Source organism: Scyliorhinus torazame, chromosome 20 (assembly GCF_047496885.1).
Source record: "Scyliorhinus torazame isolate Kashiwa2021f chromosome 20, sScyTor2.1, whole genome shotgun sequence".
NCBI classification, from domain to species: domain Eukaryota; kingdom Metazoa; phylum Chordata; class Chondrichthyes; order Carcharhiniformes; family Scyliorhinidae; genus Scyliorhinus; species Scyliorhinus torazame.
Genome location: NC_092726.1, coordinates 17739595 through 17760903, shown reverse-complemented (window position 1 = coordinate 17760903; position 21309 = coordinate 17739595). Strand labels below are relative to the sequence as shown.

At 45.2% G+C, this 21309-nt stretch overlaps 1 protein-coding gene across 1 annotated transcript in view; it reads left to right on the top strand.

Annotated features, from left to right (window-relative positions):
• The window catches only part of LOC140396925 (zinc finger matrin-type protein 4-like), a 222659-nt gene extending 202072 nt beyond the window's left edge, over positions 1–20587 (top strand). The window contains exon 7 of the mRNA XM_072485858.1: positions 16404–20587. Within this exon, the coding sequence (XP_072341959.1) occupies positions 16404–16422 (19 nt within the window). The 3' untranslated portion in view covers positions 16423–20587. The remainder of the gene's footprint in view (positions 1–16403) is intronic.
• The last annotated feature ends 722 nt before the right edge of the window (positions 20588–21309 follow it).

The following is a 21309-nucleotide window of genomic DNA, read 5'->3' as shown; positions in this document are numbered from 1 at the left end:
TAGTGAAGACAGGGGAGAAACAAAGGATGGTCATTGACTATAGCCAGACCATCAACAGGTACACACAACTAGACGCGTACCCTCTCCCCCGCATATCCGACATGGTCAATCGGATTGCCCAATATAAAGTCTTCTCCACCGTGGACCTCAAGTCCGCCTACCATCAGCTCCCCATCCGCCCAAGTGACCGCAAGTACACAGCCTTCGAGGCAGACGGGCGATTATACCATTTCCTACGGGTCCCTTTTGGCGTCACAAACGGGGTCTCGGTCTTCCAACTGGAGGTGGACCGAATGGTTGATCAACATGGGTTGCGGGCCACGTTCCCGTATCTCGACAATGTAACCATCTGCGGCCACGATCAGCAGGACCACGACGCCAACCTCCAAAAATTCCTCCAGACCGCCAAAGCCTTGAACCTCACGTACAACGAGGACAAGTGCGTTTTTAGCACCGACCGGCTAGCCATTCTGGGCTACGTAGTGCGCAATGGGATAATAGGCCCCGACCCCGAACGTATGCGCGCACTCATGGAATTTCCCCTCCCACACTGCCCAAAAGCCCTGAAACGCTGCTTGGGGTTCTTTTCGTACTACGCCCAGTGGGTCCCCCAGTACGCAGACAAGGCCCGCCCCCTAATACAGACCACGACCTTCCCTCTGTCGACAGAGGCTTGCCAGGCCTTCAGCCGCATCAAAGCGGATATCGCAAAGGCCACGATGCGCGCCATCGACGAGTCCCTCCCCTTCCAGGTCGAGAGCGACGCCTCCGACGTAGCTCTAGCGGCCACCCTTAACCAAGCGGGCAGACCCGTGGCCTTTTTCTCCCGGACCCTCCACGCCTCAGAAATCCGCCACTCTTCAGTAGAAAAGGAAGCCCAAGCCATAGTGGAAGCTGTGCGACATTGGAGGCATTACCTGGCCGGCAGGAGATTCACTCTCCTCACCGACCAACGGTCGGTAGCCTTCATGTTCGATAGTGCACAGCGGGGCAAAATCAAAAACAACAAAATCTTAAGGTGGAGGATCGAGCTCTCCACCTTCAACTATGAGATTTTGTATCGTCCCGGAAAGCTGAACGAGCCGTCCGATGCCCTATCCCGCGGCACATGTGCCAACGCACAAATTAACCGCCTCCAAACCCTCCACGAAGACCTCTACCACCCGGGGGTCACTCGGTTTTACCACTTCATCAAGTCCCGCAATCTCCCATACTCTTTAGAGGAGGTCCATACAGTCAGAAGGGACTGCCACATCTGCGCGGAATGCAAGCCGCATTTTTTCAGGCCAGATGGAGCGCACCTGATTAAGGCTTCCCGCCCCTTTGAACGCCTCAGTCTCGATTTCAAAGGGCCCCTCCCCTCCACCGACCGCAACGCATATTTTCTTAATGTAGTGGACGAATACTCCCGCTTCCCTTTTGCCATTCCCTGCTCTGACATGACCGCGGCCACAGTCATTAAAGCCCTGAACAGCATCTTCACACTGTTCGGTTACCCCGCATACGTCCACAGCGACAGGGGGTCCTCTTTCATGAGTGACGAGCTGCGCCAGTTCCTGCTCAGCAAGGGCATAGCCTCAAGCAGGACGACCAGCTACAACCCCCGGGGGAACGGGCAAGTAGAAAGGGAGAACGGCACGGTCTGGAAGGCCGTCCTACTGGCCCTACGGTCCAGGGACCTCCCAGTTTCAAGGTGGCAGGAGGTCCTCCCGGACGCTCTCCATTCCATCCGGTTGTTATTATGTACGAGCACTAATCAAACGCCTCATGAGCGTCTCCTTGTCTTCCCTAGGAGGTCCTCCTCTGGAACGTCGCTACCGACCTGGCTGGCGGCCCCAGGACCCATCCTGCTCCGAAAGCATGTGCGGGCACTTAAGGCGGACCCGTTGGTCGAAAGGGTTCACCTCCTCCACGCGAACCCCCAGTACGCCTACGTGGAGTACCCCGACGGCTGACAGGACACGGTCTCCCTGCGGGATCTGGCGCCCGCCGGCAACACGCACACCCCCCCGACACCATCAACCCAACCCCCCCCTTCCTGCCACCGCCGCACCCCGCGACCGCCCCCTTCCCAGGAGGATCGGTTCCCCTCCCCTCAGCACCGACCCGAGCTGAAACCGTACGGCTCCTGGAGGCGACAACACTAGTACAAGCACCACCACCACCGCCGGGGCCGAGGCGATCGACACGGACGACCAGACGCCCGACCGACTCGTGGCGTCGATGTAAAACAAATATGGACTGTTCACAAGAACATTTTGCTTTTCTTCCTATACCCTCTGTAAATAGTTGCAACAGGACGAAATTGTCCAATACTGTATTGCCATGTGAATGTTTTGTCCTCCCAGGACCAGCCCTGTAAACCCTTACCACCATACGAAGCATCACCCCGACGGGTTCATTTTTGACAAGGGGTGAATGTGGTAGTATGTATTGGGGGTCATGTGGGACTGGAAGCCCTAATGTCATTGGCTGACAGATCCCGGGTCCTGGTTGGCCGTTGACCTCAAGCTCCGCCCTGAAGGCGGAGTATAAGAAGCCGGAGTCTTCCCCCGCAGGCCAGTTTACTATCGAGCTGCGGGGGAACAGACACGCTTAATAAAGCCTCATCGACTTCACTCTATTCGTCTCATGGAGTCTTTGTGCGCTACACACTGTCAGACCTGTAATGGAGCAATGCATATGAAGTTTATCTGTAAATCTCGCGGCGGGGTCAGAAAGCTGTCAATATCCAAGACACATGGAAAAAGGGCACAGCGAGACCTCATCTTACCACGTAAGCACAAATCTCTCGCAGTTTCCAGAGAATGCTGAATGTGGAGACATTGATGTCAAGCACCAACTGGAGGTATCCAAGTACAAAGTGACAGATTTCATGCCACACGACTCAGGCAGACAAGCACTCCAACAATTTTTGTCCTTTGTGAATTCCCCAAAGCCAGTAGTTTCAAATTCAAGTGACATGACCTGTTCTGAGCTCTATACTTTTATTTTAAACCCCAAAGGGATATTTGCAACAAGAGCATGCTGTCAGTACTCTGCTGTCAGGCAAATAGCATTTTGGACTTTGTTTTTCATTGTGAAACGGTAATGGTATTGACTTCATGTGGCTCGCGAGGCTATTTCAGAGGGCAGTCATGAGTCAGCCATATTGCTGTGGATCTGAAGTCACATGTCGGTCAGACCAGCTAAGGATGGCAGATTTCCTTCCCTATAGGACATTAGTGATCCAGGTGGGTTTTTATGTCAGAGACAATGGTTTCCGTGTTATCACTAGCCTTTTAGGTCCAATTTTGTCAACACTGGTCCTGCACATTTGGTGGCTGTTTGTTTCTACAGATAGAGGAGAACTCAAGCCCAATACACGCGTGTACTGTACTCGTGGAGATTGAATTTCCTATTTGAATGTAAATTCAAGAGAACAAGCTCACTGAAGTATAAGTAAAAGTGTCCCACTTGACATGAACTCGTGACAATGATATCAGAGATGGTCTGATCGTTCAATTAAACTTGTAAAAATAAAATAATTTCCACAATGATTTCGAAATGGAATTTTCAAACTGCTTAAGGGGAGGGAGACTAAACTATATGTTTAAAAAGGCTTTCCGAAAATGTATTTCCCTTGCAACAGAAACACATGATTTCAGTGGTTCTCGATTAAAGGAACATTTTTTATGTCTGCAAAATGCCTTTTGTAATTGATGAATTTCAAGGCCAGACATTGGAGATATTCTGTGGTTGCACAAAGTCACTCTGAATGTGCTGTCACTGAACCAGAAGAAGACAGATCATCTGAGTTGGACCGCAGCGGTACTATCATCTTCCGCATACATTCATTCTCCATTGGCTGCTGACTTGTGTCCTCAACTGACAACTTGGCCGGGATTCTCTGACCTCACGCCCGGCCGGAGAATCGCGGGGGGGGGGGGGGGGGGGGCGAATTACGCACCGCCGTTCCAACGCCTGACCACCGATTCTCCGCCGACCGGAGAATCGGCGGCAAAGGCGCTGGCGCCGAGTCCCGCCGGCGTCGTTCGCATGTGGTCCTACCCGGCGGGACCTCGGCGTTCATGCTGTGGGGGACGTCCTGGTGTGGGGAAGGAGGAATCTGACTCCGGGGGGGGGCATCCACGGTGGCCAGGCCCACAATCTGATCGGCGGGTGGGCTAATCCCGGGGGGGCATATGTTCCTCCACGCCGGGCACTTGTAGGGCTCTGCCATGTTGCTCCGGGGCTGGTGCAGAGAAGGCAACTCACGTGCTTGCGCGGACGCGCGTCGACCATTGCGCGCATGCGTGGACCCGTGCCTGCCGTGGCGCACATGCGTGGATTCGTGCCACCCGTACTGGCACTCGTATCGGCAGCTGGAGCTGCGTGAAGCACTCCAGTGCCGTGCTGGCCCCCTGTGTGGCGCAGGATCGCTGCTCCTCGGGGCCAGATGATGCCGTCATAAAACGCTCCGACGTTTACGATGGCGTCAACACTTAGCCCCATTATCAGAGAATCCCACCTTACCTTCCACCTGATACTGCATGCCATCTTTGATGACCGTTTCATTTTACGTTAGTTTTTCTGTCAGTTGCCTTACCCCACCCCACCCTTAAAAATCAAAGGAGGTCACAGTGGCACAGTGGTTAACACTGCTGCCTCACATAACAGGGACCCAGGTTCAATTCTGGCCTTGGGTCACTGTCTGTGTGGAGTTTGCGCTTTCTCACTGTGTCTGCGTGGGTTTCGTCTGGGTGCTCCGGTTTCCTCCCACAGTCCAAAGATGTGCACGTTTGGTGGAAAGGTCATGCTAAGTTGCCTCTTCGGGTCCAAAGATCTACAGGATAGGTGGAGTTATGGCGATAAAGTAGGGGAGTGGACCAAGGGAGGGGGCTCTTTCAGAGAGTCGGTGCAGACTTGATGGGCCGAATGGTCTCCTTCTGTGCAGTAGGGATTCCATGATTTGACTGCCAATTGGACCAATAATTCTCATCTCAGCAACAGCAACTTGAATTTATGTAGTCACTTTAACATAATAAAATGTCCCAAGACTCTACACAGTATGAAGCAGTGGCAGATTTACCACGTGGGAGCACAAATCTCGTGCAGTTTCCAAAGTATGGCCTTGTGCTGAGCCTCATTTTTGCTCTCCTCTTCCCCACCTCCTCGAATCCTCCCAGGACCTTAAAGACTGAAGCCAAGAAAATAAACAAGTTGATCAGTGCTTCTTCACTTGTCAAAACATGCCTAAATGAATAATTGCTGTGTTGAAATCCAAGCTTATCACTTTTTGTTTTGAAGAGATTGGCATCTTTGTGTCAGGGCCTTGTGCACTGTTTTCATTTCCAATGTGAAATTATAGGCTCATAAATAGGTAAAAATGAGACATCCAGTACCTTGAGACTCCAAAGTGTCAGCAGATAACAGTTAACCTTCATAGGCTACTACTTCACAGCTATTTATAGGAACATATTCCTCGATTCAGAAGTCAGGATGTCTCAGTGGACTACATCATAGAAGTTTACAGCATGGAAACAGGCCCTTCGGCCCAACCAGTCCATGCCGCCCAGTTTTTACCATTAAGCTAGTCCCAGTTGCCCGCACTTGGCCCATAACCCTCTATACCCATCTTACCCATGTAACCATCTAAATGCTTTTTGAAAGACACAATTGTACCCGCCTCTACTACTACCTCTGGCAGCCCATTCCAGACACTCACTACCCTCTGAGTGAAGAAATTGCCCCTCTGGGCCCTTCTGAATCTCTCCCCTCTCACCTTAAACCTATGCCCTCTAGTTTTAGACTCCCCTACCTTTGGGAAAAGATGTTGACTATCTACCTTATCTATGCCCCTCATGGCTGGAAAGAATACGAATTGCCTGGTGTATACCACTGAGCTATACAGACTGGAATGTTCCCAGTCCGAATCACAATTAGACTGAGTTGGCCTCAGTGAAGACAGCACCTGATAGATTGACTGCTCTACAGTTTGAAAAAAAGAGTGAAGCTGTTTAGCTAATTGCAGGCTGGTAGGCTCACGAACTGAGGCCAAATATTGACTTAATATTTTTGCAATAATGGGCCCTAGAAATCGAACTGACATATGCTGATCCTGAAATTGGTGATCACCATTCTAAAATGAACCACGTTACTCGACTCACTCCAGAAGGGGGGCTGGGTTATGAGAAGCATTTGTTATTTCAGTACACAATATCGAACTGATGCTGAAGTGAATAAGGACCTCTCCTGGGTGTTGACATTTTCTGAAATATTTGTGTGTGTATTGGAGCAAGGTGATAACTGGTACATGTTTTTGCATCACCCATGGGAAAACCTCACCCTTACTATTTCCAACAAACTTCAAATTGCAGTCGTGTCCAATGAAAATATCCAAATTGAGAGAAATCCAAACGGGATACGGAAACTGAGTTCAATGATCATATCCATCTTGTGGTATGAATTGTGGCAATATACAGAGTTAAAATGCTGATCAGCATGAGCCAAAATCCTTTGCTGCAAATTTATTGTAGGATTCTCATTACAGGAGGAATGCAACCTTGCAAAAATGCTGATGGTGCAGCAGTTTACCTGTAACTTGCTGTGCATTGTTGCAAATGTCCAAACTGTTTCTAGCCAATAATCCCAGGATTGTATGAGCTCTGTATGTTTTTGAAACAGAGATTAAACATAAATATCTCAGCGTGCTAATGAGGAGAAATGGGTGCTGCTGAAATGCTGTGTGCTTGCACTGTCCATGGTCCTGAAGGACAGCTTGGCTGCCAAGAATCTCACCAAAGACTGGGGTTCATAAATGCACAGAAAACTGTTGCAGACTATCGAGAAGTGACGGGTTTCAGACTTAGTAAAAAATGGTCTGCAGGTTGGAGAAATGAAAGCCAAAAATTCTCTCAGCAGTATATTTGCTGTTGTAATGTAGAAAGCACTGCAACAATTTGGAAGCAATAAGCACCCACAAACAGATATCTGATAATGACTGGATAATTTATATTGGAATGTGGATTGAGGGATACATACTAATGTGGTCATCTTCCTGCTTTTCAAAAGAATGCTTTGGGATCTTTAAATTCACCTAAAAATGCCGGCAGGGCCTCAGTTTCATTTCTTCTTGATGAGATGTGGGCCAGCAAACTGTGATATAGTGCCTACTCGAAATGGTGTGTAACTTGGAGGGCAGCTTGCAGGTGATGGTGTTGCCATGAGCATCTACTGTACTTGTCCTTCTAGTTAGTAGAAAGTTCCTTGGTGAGTAGCTGCAGTGCACCTTGCAGATGGTATATACTGCTGCCACCGTGCATTGGCGGTACAGGGGAGGGAATGTTAAAGCTGGTGTGGGCTGCTATGTCCTGGATGCTGTAAAAGTGCTTGAATATTGTTGGAGCTGCATTCATCCAGGCAAGTGGGGAGTATTCAATCACACTCCTGACTTGTTGGACAGGTTTTGGGTAGCCACAGTATTTATATGGTTGGTCCAGTTCAGTTTATGGTCAGTGGTAACCTAAAGGATGTTGATAGTGGGGGATTCAGCGATGATGGTGCCATGGAATATGAAGGGAAGATGGTTAGATTGTCTCTTGTTGGTCATTGCCTGATGCTAGTGTGGCACGAATGTTACTTGACAATTATCAGCCCAAGCCTGAATGTTGTCGAGGTCTTGCTGCACATGGACACCGGCAGCTTCAGCATCTGAGGAGATGTGCATGATGCTGAACATTGTGAAATCTGCCATGAACATCCCCACTTCTGATTTTCTGATGGAGGGAAGGTCATTGATGAAGCAGCTGAAGGTAGTTGGCTGTCTCATCAAAAAAAAACACCTCTGGCAGAACAGCACTCCCTCAGTACCACACCAGAGTGCAATTAAGTCTAGTTTCTTTGTGCATTAGCGCTGCGGTGGGACTTGAACCCACAACCTTATGACTCAGAATTGAGGATGCCGCTCAGTGAGCTGCAGTTAACAATGATTTTCAAATTAAATTTAGTGAAATTTTATTCCCTTTCATTATATAAATTTCCTAACTTTTTAATAATTGTACCTTTAGTCAGCCAGAAATGAGTCCGAACTGAGTTGGTCAAAAGAAAACTTGGTTTATTGCAAACAATTATACTTACAATGTACATCAGATCCCATCGGGGTCTGCTCTGTCAGTTCCATACCTGGCCGAATTTATACAGATCCCCATCATGAATGTCCTCGGCTCCCCGCCCCCTTAGCAGGGGAGCTCATATTCGCCGAGGCTCACAGGGAGAATAATTCTCCAACCCCGTCTTGTGCAGGTTATCATAGAATTTACAGTGCAGAAGGAGGCCATTCGGCCCATCGAGTCTGCACCGGCTCTTGGAAAGAGCACCCTACCCAAGGTCAACACCTCCACCCTATCCCCATAACCCAGTAACCCCACCCAACACTAAGGGCAATTTTGGACACTGAGGGCAATTTATCATGGCCAATCCACCTAACCTGCACATCTTTGGACTGTGGGAGGAAACCGGAGCGCCCGGAGGAAACCCACGTACACACGGGGAGGATGTGCAGACTCCACACAGACAGTGACCCAAGCCGGAATCGAACCTGGGACCCTGGAGCTGTGAAGCGATTGTGCTATCCACAATGCTACCATGCTGCCCCTGTTACTGTTATACAGTACCCTTTTCTATTCTTCCAATGGTTGGTAGCTGCAACTGATTGTATTCCTCTTGGCTATGATATTATTGAGAAACCATGTGACTTTTGATCCCTGGGACCATTTTCCATGCATAACCATGAATTTTAAAACTTAAAACTAGATTATTCTCGGCATTACTGATGGAAAATCTCTGGTATAAACGTTACTGTGGAAGAATAAGTTCCTGCCCAGCAACCAAAATGAACTATAAGTTGAACCATCAACAGCAGAAACTGGAATGTGAAACATTTCGCAAAATCTATATTCAGTGGTTGAAAGCAACAGCTTAACCGAAAGCAGCAGTGTTCTGATTGCGCAACACTGGTGTGCTGCACGAGTGAAACAATTAGAAATTGCTGACTCCTCGACATTTGGGAACCCGTGAGCTGGTAATTTCAAGTGCGAATAATGATCCTCCCACTAACTAGATTGGCTAGGCTTTTCATGTATCTTTCACATATGCAAAATTGCACAAATTAGCAACCTCCGAGTCTCATATGTTTGATGTAGCTCTTGGAATGACATGAAGTCTTTTGATAAAACAGCGCTGTTAACAAAAATGTATTACTGTCTGGAAAGGAGCTGTCATTTAATACAGCAATAGCATAATCAGCATTTTAACCTCAAACTACTCATTAAATGGTTGAGTTAAGCAGCTTCAAAAACAGAGTGATACCATAATTTATAATTTAATTAAAAGAGATGCAAGAATGCAGTAATCATCAAATCACATCAGTTAGACTGTTAGTAACTCCCATTAGTGATAAAGACTCTGCTGTATTATGTTACTGAATAGAAGAAAGATCAGAGCGATATTAAAGTGACATTGCTGGTAATATATATGCATAATGTACAATGCACCTTGAGCATCTGTGAATGGGATGTGGATTCATTCAGGATTTGAATGACAGTTGAGAGTCTTTGAAAAGAAAGAGGTATCCCTAAATATAAAAGGATGGCTGAAAAATTAACCTCAAGTTGCTACGCCTGTATGGCCATTCATGCGGTTTTGGCACAAGCGTGGGTTTGGATGTGAGCAGAATATTAATACCGACAAAATGCAGACGCATTGGGAAGTCCAAATCACTGATTTCACTGTTCAATTTGAGGACATTTGGCTGCTCGCATGCAACCCTCACAAGAGAGATGGTTGACATTGGGAAATCCAATTCACTGATTTCACTGTTCAATTCGAGGACATTTGGCTGCTCACATGCAACCCTCACAAGAGAGATGGTTGACATTGGGAAATCCAATTCACTGATTTCACTGTTCAATTCGAGGACATTTGGCTGCTCGCATGCAACCCTCACAAGAGAGATGGTTGACATTGGGAAGTCCAATTCACTGATTTCACTGTTCAATTCGAGGACATTTGGCTGCTCGCATGCAACCCTCACAAGAGAGATGGTTGACATTGGGAAGTCCAATTCACTGATTTCACTGTTCAATTCGAGGACATTTGGCTGCTCGCATGCAACCCTCACAAGAGAGATGGTTGACATTGGGAAGTCCAATTCACTGATTTCACTGTTCAATTCGAGGACATTTGGCTGCTCGCATGCAACCCTCACAAGAGAGATGGTTGACATTGGGAAGTCCAATTCACTGATTTCACTGTTCAATTCGAGGACATTTGGCTGCTCGCATGCAACCCTCACAAGAGAGATGGTTGACAATCAACAAATGTTAATCACTCAATCGGAGCAATATTTCAATTCACTTTGAAACTTAACTCAACTTCCATAGATTCCAGGCTTCCTGAAACTCACCAGTGAAAGGGTGGCACAGTAGCACAGTGGTTAGCACAATTGCTTCACAGCTCTAGGGTCCCAGGTTCGAGTCCCAGCTTGGGTCACTGTCTGTGCAAAGTCTGCACGTTCTCCCCGTGTCTGCGTGGGTTTCCTCTGGGTGCTCCGATTTCCTCCCACAGTCCAAAGATGAGCAGGTTAGGTGGATTGGCTATGCTAAATTGCCCTTAGTGTTCAAAAAAGGCGAGGTGGGATTACAGCGATAGGGTAGAGGTGTGAGCGTAGGTGGGGTGCTCTTTCCAAGGGTTGGTGCAGACGCGATGGGCCGAATGGCCTCCTTCTGCACTGTAAATTCTATGAAATGACATGAACACAGTGCAAATTGAGATTAATCCTTCTCATGGAAATATTTCTTAGTATTCATAGCTGCTTTCTTACCTGCTGGTGGGAATAGACTTGTTCACAGTACTTTTAATGAGAATTTATCTTATACACTTTGAGGTTTTCTGAGTCACAGCATATGGCGCATGGATGGGGTGGGGTACCTTGTCTGTGTTTTATTGGGCCTTGGATGTGGCCCAATATGACCAGTACCAGCAACATTAGCTTGCAATGAATGAATCGGGTAGCTGGGCAGCAGAGAGGAGAGTAACTTATTGGAGGCACTGCCAAGGTATAGAGGTAGAGGCTGGGTTTCCTAGGTACAGTCAAACTGTAGCCTTTCAGAAAGCTCAGGTTGTTGTGTCAGGCAGTACCAGCCATCTGCAACCTCCCAAGAAAAAAAACGTGGCCAAGCATTACCAACTGTTGGCAATGTCACTACCATCCGCACCCTTTTGTAGCACTTTAATGATCTCACCAGGTCAGGAGAGTACACTTGCACATTCAGCTACATCTTGCTGCACACATCGTCCTATTCCCCCTCACCTATGTTCTCTCAAATTCTCACATTATTCCTTCCATCCACTTACTTTGCAGTTGTACCTATTCCTCTCTGCACTTCTTCACATTTACATCTACCCCTCCATCACTATTGCTCATCAAATGAACTCCACCCAGCTATAGGTCTGCTCTTTCCTTGCTCCTGTAAGTACAGCATGCCATCACCCTGGCTGGTACATATTGAAGGGCACCTCCAGATCTGTCTGACGTCTAAAGCCTTTCTTAGGTATTCTGATGGCCTGTTCGGTAACAATGGTCATATGACATTCATTGTCGCACTTTTTGACCTCATTTATAAACCTTCTGACAGGTGACAACTGCCAAGTTTGAAATGGGAGTCTCCCTCATCTCCTAACAGATACTCCTCAAGTTTGCTTGCAGGTTAAAAGATGTTTGAAAGCTTGAAACACTACAGTAATCTTGAAATCTTGCACAAAACTGCATCGATAGATTTTTGTGGTATTACTTCAGTTAAGCATTGGTCGTGTCGATATCCTTGCTGTTGACTAATATTCCTGGTTGACCTGGGGCACACTGATTGCAAGGTTTGTGCAGCAGATGCCCTGTGTCCAACGGAAACCAGTCAGACACAGAACTCCAAGCAGCCCCACGTTCTGACTGGCATCACTGCATGCAAAGTTCAGAAATTGCTAGCTCCAGTGAACATATCATCAATCACCTACCTTGTGCATATACGTGTCACAAATTATTGGATGTGTCTCTGGCAGAGCCCGGAAATGATCCAGAGGCTACAAATGGGATGATTTTGTGAAAAACCTAACATCAGAAATTCTGTATTTTCTTGTAGATATCTCATGCAATATTGGAACCCTACCCCCAACCCTCCATGACTCCCACCTTGTCTCAGAGTTAATAACAGGGCTCTTAAAATATTTTACAAAAGCCATGTGTTCCTTCAGAAATGGGGTAGATTTCTGATGGTTTGACATGGCCATAATGGCATGCTTATACCTCTCACATTGAGAATGACAGGCCCAGTGCGAGAGGAAGACTTCATTCAGCTTGAGGTTAGTAACTTGCATTTTAACCAACAGATTGTTGGAGGTAGAATCGGAATTCGAAAAGGTTACAGTAAGTAATTATATATGTTAAACCATTGCTGTTAATAAAACAGATCAAAATCTGCTGTATTTTATCTTTGGGTCCTCAGTCATATTTATATTCCATATATTCCTGAAGTTAGAAACAGGAAAGGAGAGGTCACCCTGTTGGGAGTTTTTTATAGTCCTCCTAATAGTTCTAGGGATGTAGAGGAAAGGATGGCGAAGATGATTCTGGATAAGAGCGAAAGTAACAGGGTAGTTATTATGGGAGACTTTAACTTTCCAAATATTGACTGGAAAAGATATAGTTCGAGTACAATAGATGGGTCGTTTTTTGTACAGTGTGTGCAGGAGGGTTTCCTGAAACAATATGTTGACAGGCCAACAAGAGGCGAGGCCACATTGGATTTGGTTTTGGGTAATGAACCAGGCCAGGTGTTGGATTTGGAGGTAGGAGAGCACTTTGGGGACAGTGACCACAATTCGGTGACGTTTACGTTAATGATGGAAAGGGATAAGTATACACCACAGGGCAAGAGTTATAGCTGGGGGAAGGGCAATTATGATGCCATTAGACGTGACTTGGGGGGGATAAGGTGGAGAAGTAGGCAGCAAGTGTTGGGCACACTGGATAAGTGGGGCTTGTTCAAGGATCAGCTACTGCGTGTTCTTGATAAGTATGTACCGGTCAGGCAGGGAGAAAGGCGTCGAGCGAGGGAACCGTGGTTTACCAAGGAAGTGGAATCTCTTGTTAAGAGGAAGAAGGAGGCCTATGTGAAGATGAGGTGTGAAGTTTCGATTGGGGCGATGGATAGTTACAAGGTAGCGAGGAAGGATCTAAAGAGAGAGCTAGGACGAGCAAGGAGGGGACATGAGAAGTATTTGGCAGGAAGGATCAAGGAAAACCCAAAAGCTTTCTATAGGTATGTCAGGAATAAGCGAATGACTAGGGAAAGAGTAGGACCAGTCAAGGACAGGGATGGGAAATTGTGTGTGGAGTCTGAAGAGATAGGCGAGATACTAAATGAATATTTTTCGTCAGTATTCACTCAGGAAAAAGATAATGTTGTGGAGGAGAATGCTGAGCCCCAGGCTAACAGAATAGATGGCATTGAGGTACGAAGGGAAGAGGTGTTGGCAATTCTGGACAGGCTGAAAATAGATAAGTCCCCGGGACCTGATGGGATTTATCCTAGGATTCTCTGGGAGGCCAGGGAAGAGATTGCTGGACCTTTGGCTTTGATTTTTATGTCATCATTGGCTACAGGAATAGTGCCAGAGGACTGGAGGACAGCAAATGTGGTCCCTTGGTTCAAAAAGGGGAGCAGAGACAACCCCGGCAACTATAGACCGGTGAGCCTCACGTCTGTAGTGGGTAAAGTCTTGGAGGGGATTATAAGAGACAAGATTTATAATCATCTAGATAGGAATAATATGATCAGGGATAGTCAGCATGGCTTTGTGAAGGGTAGGTCATGCCTCACAAACCTTATTGAGTTCTTTGAGAAGGTGACTGAACAGGTAGACGAGGGTAGAGCAGTTGATGTGGTGTATATGGATTTCAGCAAAGCGTTTGATAAGGTTCCCCACGGTAGGCTATTGCAGAAAATACGGAGGCTGGGGATTGAGGGTGATTTAGAGATGTGGATCAGAAATTGGCTAGCTGAAAGAAGACAGAGGGTGGTGGTTGATGGGAAATGTTCAGAATGGAGTACAGTCACAAGTGGAGTACCACAAGGATCTGTTCTGGGGCCGTTGCTGTTTGTCATTTTTATCAATGACCTAGAGGAAGGCGCAGAAGGGTGGGTGAGTAAATTTGCAGACGATACTAAAGTCGGTGGTGTTGTCGATAGTGTGGAAGGATGTAGCAGGTTACAGAGGGATATAGATAAGCTGCAGAGCTGGGCTGAGAGGTGGCAAATGGAGTTTAATGTAGAGAAGTGTGAGGTGATTCACTTTGGAAGGAATAACAGGAATGCGGAATATTTGGCTAATGGTAAAGTTCTTGAAAGTGTGGATGAGCAGAGGGATCTAGGTGTCCATGTACATAGATCCCTGAAAGTTGCCACCCAGGTTGATAGGGTTGTGAAGAAGGCCTATGGAGTGTTGGCCTTTATTGGTAGAGGGATTGAGTTCCGGAGTCGGGAGGTCATGTTGCAGCTGTACAGAACTCTGGTACAGCCGCATTTGGAGTATTGCGTACAGTTCTGGTCACCGCATTATAGGAAGGACGTGGAGGCTTTGGAGCGGGTGCAGAGGAGATTTACCAGGATGTTGCCTGGTATGGAGGGAAAATCTTATGAGGAAAGGCTGATGGACTTGAGGTTGTTTTCGTTGGAGAGAAGAAGGTTAAGAGGAGACTTGATAGAGGCATACAAAATGATCAGGGGGTTAGATAGGGTGGACAGTGAGAGCCTTCCCCCGCGGATGGATATGGCTGGCACGAGGGGACATAACTTTAAACTGAGGGGTAATAGATATAGGACAGAGGTCAGAGGTAGGTTCTTTACGCAAAGAGTAGTGAGGCCGTGGAATGCCCTACCTGCTACAGTAGTGAACCCGCCAGCATTGAGGGCATTTAAAGGTTTATTGGATAAACATATGGATGATAATGGCATAGTGTAGGTTAGATGGCTTTTGTTTCGGTGCAACATCGTGGGCCGAAGGGCCTGTACTGCGCTGTATTGTTCTATGTTCTATGTTCTATATATATGCATGGTCGTCAACGGTAATTACACACTTGAGCAAAGAAAAGTGACACTTCAATTTGCATTGAACCCTCAGCTGCCAGTTTAATTAGAACCAATAATAGTTTCCAAATTGTTGAAATTCACCTGGTATCATTTGATTAAAAGATTAAATATTTATAAAATCAGGTATTAAAAGTTATTGCAGCCTGTAATATCGTTGTTTTGTCAAATTAAATATGAAGTATTGTTTGGTGTCCTGCTTTCATGTTGGATAGAGCATCTCCGCAGGCACTTTTTGTGCTTGGTGCCATTGTGTACGTTCATACATCAGTGGAGGACTGAGATTCCTTATTCCTCATTCCTCCTGACACCCATCCAGAGACAAACTCACCAGCTGCATCATTCAGAATTCATACAAGTTAATGATCTGTTGAGCTGCTTGCAGAAAAATACTTTTCACTGTACCTCGGTACACGTGACAATAAACAAATCCAATCAAGTAGCTCCTCACGGCAACTGTCTTCAGAGTCTGTTCTATGTGAAATATCTCCTGCCAAATGGAGGAAATCAATAACAAATGTGTCCTCACTTGCACCAGGAGTAGTTTCACATAAAGAATACTTCTTCAAAGTTGCTCTTTCCAAGGAGCATCTCCTGCACCGTGCAATAGCTCTGTGATTTGCATGTGTTATACGGAGGCAAATGGCAATTAATTAACACCACCTTCAAACTCATCAGCCACTGGTCCACCTTGAGCCACGCAATGGTAAGGCAACACAACACTTATCAATCCACCCACACACACAGTGCAATTTTAAGGGGAAAGAAGCGGCCTAGCTGATAACCTAGTCGAGTGTGTGTGAAAGCATACTGCTTGTGAAGGATTGTATAATGTCGTGACTGTCTGCTACCCTCCCACTATGAGGTGATGAGCAGAGCTTCATCCAATTGTTTACAGGGGATGAGGGAAAAGCAAAGTAATTGGCAAGCAGTAATCTAGGTGACCTGGAGGTGCTGCTCAGTTATCAGGCAGCATAAAAAGGTCTGAGAAGAAACTATTGCCTGCAATTTCTCACTTGGGTCTCTATTCGAGGCTTGAAGATTTTCAAAGGTGACAAATCATCAAAATATAATTATAACTGATGGGGCAGTAATCCCATTGCACAAAGACTTGCAACAATATGCTTTATGATATATTTTGCAGCATAGTTTGGCAATTATCTTTGCTAAATGGTGTGCAATACATATTCTGGCTGTTTTAACTTGGTTTTTTTTGCATTTCAGCCTGAAAAACCAGTTGTGAAATCCTTCAAGAGCAAATTTGTGAATTGAGTTCAACTTGAAGGAATTCTATTTTCCTTACGGGGCATCAATATTTTATTCCGTGCAGAGATGGACATCTTCCTCAAAGTGCATTGGAGACTTTTCAAATGGCGTTTTTTTCTTTTTTTTCCAAAAACAGAAGGAACTCATGGAGGTGTCTCAATCTAATCTGCCTGTCACAAGCGAATTCCATTGGTTATCAGCTAAGCACGAGAGTGAGCACTTTGTTTTGGTGGCAGGGAAAACTCAGAGCACTTCAAGCACACTTTTTCCGAACTGATCCTAAAACACAGTTGTTATTACAGTCATTTGTAGTTCTGGTTATCCCAGGTTTATGGTGAAGAAGGCTGTTTCCAACAAGAAAATACCCAAAATGTTCTTTTTGAAGTTTTGAAATTTTTGAAGAGCTGCATTGAATAACTTGTACTTGTATAGCAAATGTCACAACAACACAGAATGTCTGAAAGTGTTACAGTATTAATTAAGTATTTTTCAAGTCTATTCATGTTTGTAATGCAGGGAAATGCAAGTTGGGTATGACAAAAAGCAGTGAGATAAATATTGCTAACGACACCAGTAGACCTACCCTGCTGTTTACATTTGCCACGAGATCTTTTATATCCACCCGAGAGAGCAGATGGTACCTTGGTTTTAACACTTCACCTGAAAGATGCACGTCTGATAATGCAGCACGAACTCAGTACTGCACTAAAGTAGCAGTTTAGAACCTGTGCTCAAGTCCCTGGAGTAGGGTTTGAGCCCGTGACCTACTGACTGAGAGTTGAGTGGGCAATAAAGAAATTGATTCAATGGATTAGCACTCAACTCTATTCTTTTCCGGAGCCTGGATTGCAATGTAGCTCAATCTCACAGGATGAAGATCTCTGCCTTTGACTGATGTATGGATCTTGGGTGAAATTATCTTGGGCATGGTCAACAGCATTCCCAGTTTTTATGAGTCCAATAATTCAATATTCCCAACTGTTTAAAACTCAAGAGGGAGGGAGGAATGTACTTTATGTTAAAATATTTTCTGTGATCTCTTTTAAAACAAAATATTACTGTTAATAAGGTTAATATAACTACTTTTTACGAGTTTTTAGAGAAAGAAGATTGGGAGAGTAAATGAATATGTTTGTCACATTTAAAGTGTGATACTAAAGCGGTGGTCACCTTTGTTCTTCTAGAACCAAAATATGTTGCTTGGGAGGAATGGAGTGCTTTTTTCCAGTTTTGTAACCCAGTGTCAGGACTGAACATTTCAGGCCAAATGTGCTATGGATACACCTTGGTATGAAACTCAGAAGAATTCCCTGAATGACGTCAAGTTAGGCAAACTTTGCTAATCCCCCTCCCTGGCCATGGTTTTCAATTTGTTGTCAAGTTGTAAATGGTTTTATGCTGAAGCCCTCATCCACTTTTAGCATAGTTGAGGCTGGAGAAGTTTATTTCATGTGGGGTCCTGACAGCCAGGAGACAGAGCAATGTTTCCGCTGGGCAGTGTTCAAACTGCTTGCTTCACTGCAATGCAATCAAGGTGGGTAAAAGGCTGGACATATGAGCATGAAATGACAAATTTGGTCTCTAATTTATATTTTCTAGCATGGTGATGCCGCACCTCAACGTTGTCATTTTTATCTGCAGAGATTTTCATGTCTACTAGTTGATGGAAAATGCCCTTTTGAGTGCTGGAAGGGCCTTTCCAAATAGATTGTGATGTGTCAGCTTCGCTATTTGGTGTCCCAAACCAAGACAATAAGTCTTCTCACAAATAATCCCTCATTTGCAGAGAACGTAGAAGTGACTTTGAAGAGCAACTTCATATCAATGACTTGATTTTGCCAACTTAGAATGGAACAAGAATGCTGAAATGTATTTCGAAAGCGTTAAGTTTTACTGTTCAAGCTAGATCACACTCTGGTTTCACAAGGGTACAATATAACATCTTAAGTCACCCAACACTGAGAATTCTCATTTCTATAATTGATTTTTTTTGATTCTTTACAAACACCAAGAGGAAACACCTTGATGCAAAATATATCCAGAACGTAATTTTCAACTGTCTGAGGTGTAGTTTTAATCCCTGATTAACTCTTTGGCAACTGAAAAGTATACATCATTATGAGAAAATATATCTGCGTAACATTTCTCAGTTTGCTTTAATTTAAACTTTGTCTAGTGTACGGAACGTTAAAGAAAACACTCTGAAATGATAGCTGTACCTGAAAACAGAATGCCTGGAATGTTAAAAAATTAGACAAAGTTACAAAGACTGTACATTATGGGGAGTAAGGCCCTGGAGAGGGAGATGCACGAGTGCTGATCACTGGGTCCAGTGCTCCAGGGGACCCTTGGCTAATTGGTTAAGTAGACTGTCAATCTGTATAGTCATTGATTTTTTAATTTTTTAATTTCCACTTAAGGGGCAATTTAGCATGGCCAATCTACCTACCCTGTACATCTTTGGTTGTGGGGGTGAGACCCACCCACACATGGGGAGAATGTGCAAACTCCACACAGATAATGATCCGGGGACGGGATCAAACCTGAGTCTCGGTGCCGTGAGTCAGCAGTGCGCCATCGTGCCGTCCGCTGTATGGTCAATGATAATTCTTGTTCTGAACAGCAACATTCTTCAGTCAAGTAGGAGGCGCCAGAACTAGCAGTTTCCCTTGTCGTCCCCCCTCCCCCACCCCATCCCCACTTTCTTGGTAACCTCATGAACTTTTTGGGCCTCGTCAGGAGCTGCTTTCTTTACTTCTAAGTTCCCACCTGGTGAGAAGCTGCCTAATACCTCGATATTTACTTTATCCCGACAAGGCCCTTGGTTTCCTAACCTCTCCACTGAGTCCTCCCTCTGTAGGTGGTCTCTGGGCCTGGGGCCCTTTATCTGCCAATCTCTCCTTAAGACTTCCATGATGGCAAAGCCCTGTGTGAGTAAATGTGTGTGAGGTGATGAATGAGTGAGAGCATGTATATAAAGGAGTGAGTGAGCTCGCATCTGTGTGTGAATACACAGTGCATGTGAGTGCACACGTGTGCATGTGCGTGCATGCATGTGTGTAAGAGCATGTGTGTGTGAATACAAGTGTGTGAGTACACGTGTGCTTGCGTGCATGAGTGTGTGCAAGAGTGGATTGTGTGCCACAAGGGCCTTCATTAGTTAGCCTTGCTGCTTCTCACTTTTTCATGGTCATTTTTATTAATTACTCATTATTGTAAAATTATCAATTTATTGATAATTTGATTTTTTATTTGCTCAGCAATTTTTCTGTTTTATTCATACCATAAAACTTTAAAAATTCATGTTTAATAATGTGTCAAATCAAACGTCGGGCATCTACTGCTGGGTTTCTTACTGAAGTAAGTTCACACGTGTTCTGATTGCTTTTCAGAGGGCTGGCCATTGGTGTTATTTTTACTCCAGTAATGTTGGAACTGCTCAGCACATCTGGTAGCATCTGTGCAGCTAGTGCAGACCATAGACCTGAAGCTTTGACTCAGTTTCTCTCTCCACAGATGCTGCCTGACTTGCTGAGTGATTCCAGCACTTTCTGTTCATATTTCAGATTTACAGCATCTGCAGTACTTTACTCTCTTATATGTTCCATGCTGGACAAAAGTATATATGGTTAGTTTCAATTTAAAATGAGAAAATGTTTATACTCAATGCAAGATGTAATTTTTCTGTTCGCAACACCCAATTGGGGGGATAGCAGTAGCATTATTGCTGGTGAATGGGCTAATTTACTGCAAGGTTTTGCCATCTTTAAACTTGGAAGTGAAACCAGGAGTCTTGACCCAATAGAAAATGTGACTGTTAGTTCTAAGTATTCTAATTTTTTCGTGGGATTGTTGTTTGCAGTGCTTCTGAAGTTCAAGCCTTTTGGATGTTGCTCTCCGGATATTGCATAGAACCAGTTTCAAAGAAGCGGTGCTGATTGCATGATACAAACAACCATGTTTTGTGTAATTGTCTGACCAAGCCTTGGTTGTAAAGTGTATCATAGTGAAAGCTGAGCTTTCAATGGGCTTTGTAAATAGAGCCAAGAAGTTTTGCTATGTGACTGCAGTTCCCAAATCTAAGCACACAAGGGATATGATGAAGTGGGGGATTAAATGGAGAGTGCGGGAGGGGGGGGGGAGGGAATGCGAGATGAGGGACACCAAAACAGAAGGTGCACCAGGGTCAATAATTTCTCTCACTGGCCCTGGTGGGGAAGGGGATGTTAAGAGGGCAATTGGTCCTATCATTCTGTCAAGCTGCGTATCATCCATTCAACATAAGTACTTGGCGCTTCATGCTGAAGAAGGTATGGAAATGATGCAGAATTAAACAAGTCTTGACAGCAGATGAATGAAAACAGAAAATGCTGGAAATGCACCACAGATCTGAAACAACCCAGTGACACTGCAAAGTAGATAGAAGAGTCATTGCATCTTGCCCATGGCCAGGAGATAAAGTTATCCAATCACAAGTCCTCAGAATATTCAAACTAAAAAGATAAAAATTGGACAACATTATGCAGAAAAGTGTATTTAGTTTTCAAAGGGAAGCACGACGTAGAATGCTTAGCAAACTCTTAATTACTTCAGTGAATGTTTTTCATCTTAAGTCTAGGAACTCTGAATGGAAAGTCTTTTGGACTGTGTTAAAGTTGTGACGGCATGACGTCAGCACCAATGAGCTAGTGTGGCCTTCTGTGGTGTACACATCTTTATGTAAACCTATGTTGCTGCTTTTTTTTACACTCACAGATTAGTTCCTTGTGTCTCGAGGGAGAAACTGTGCTGTTTCTTCCCTTGTATTTGTGACAAAAGTCTGAAAAATACTGTACAGAAAGTGTATTTAGTTTCCATGATGATC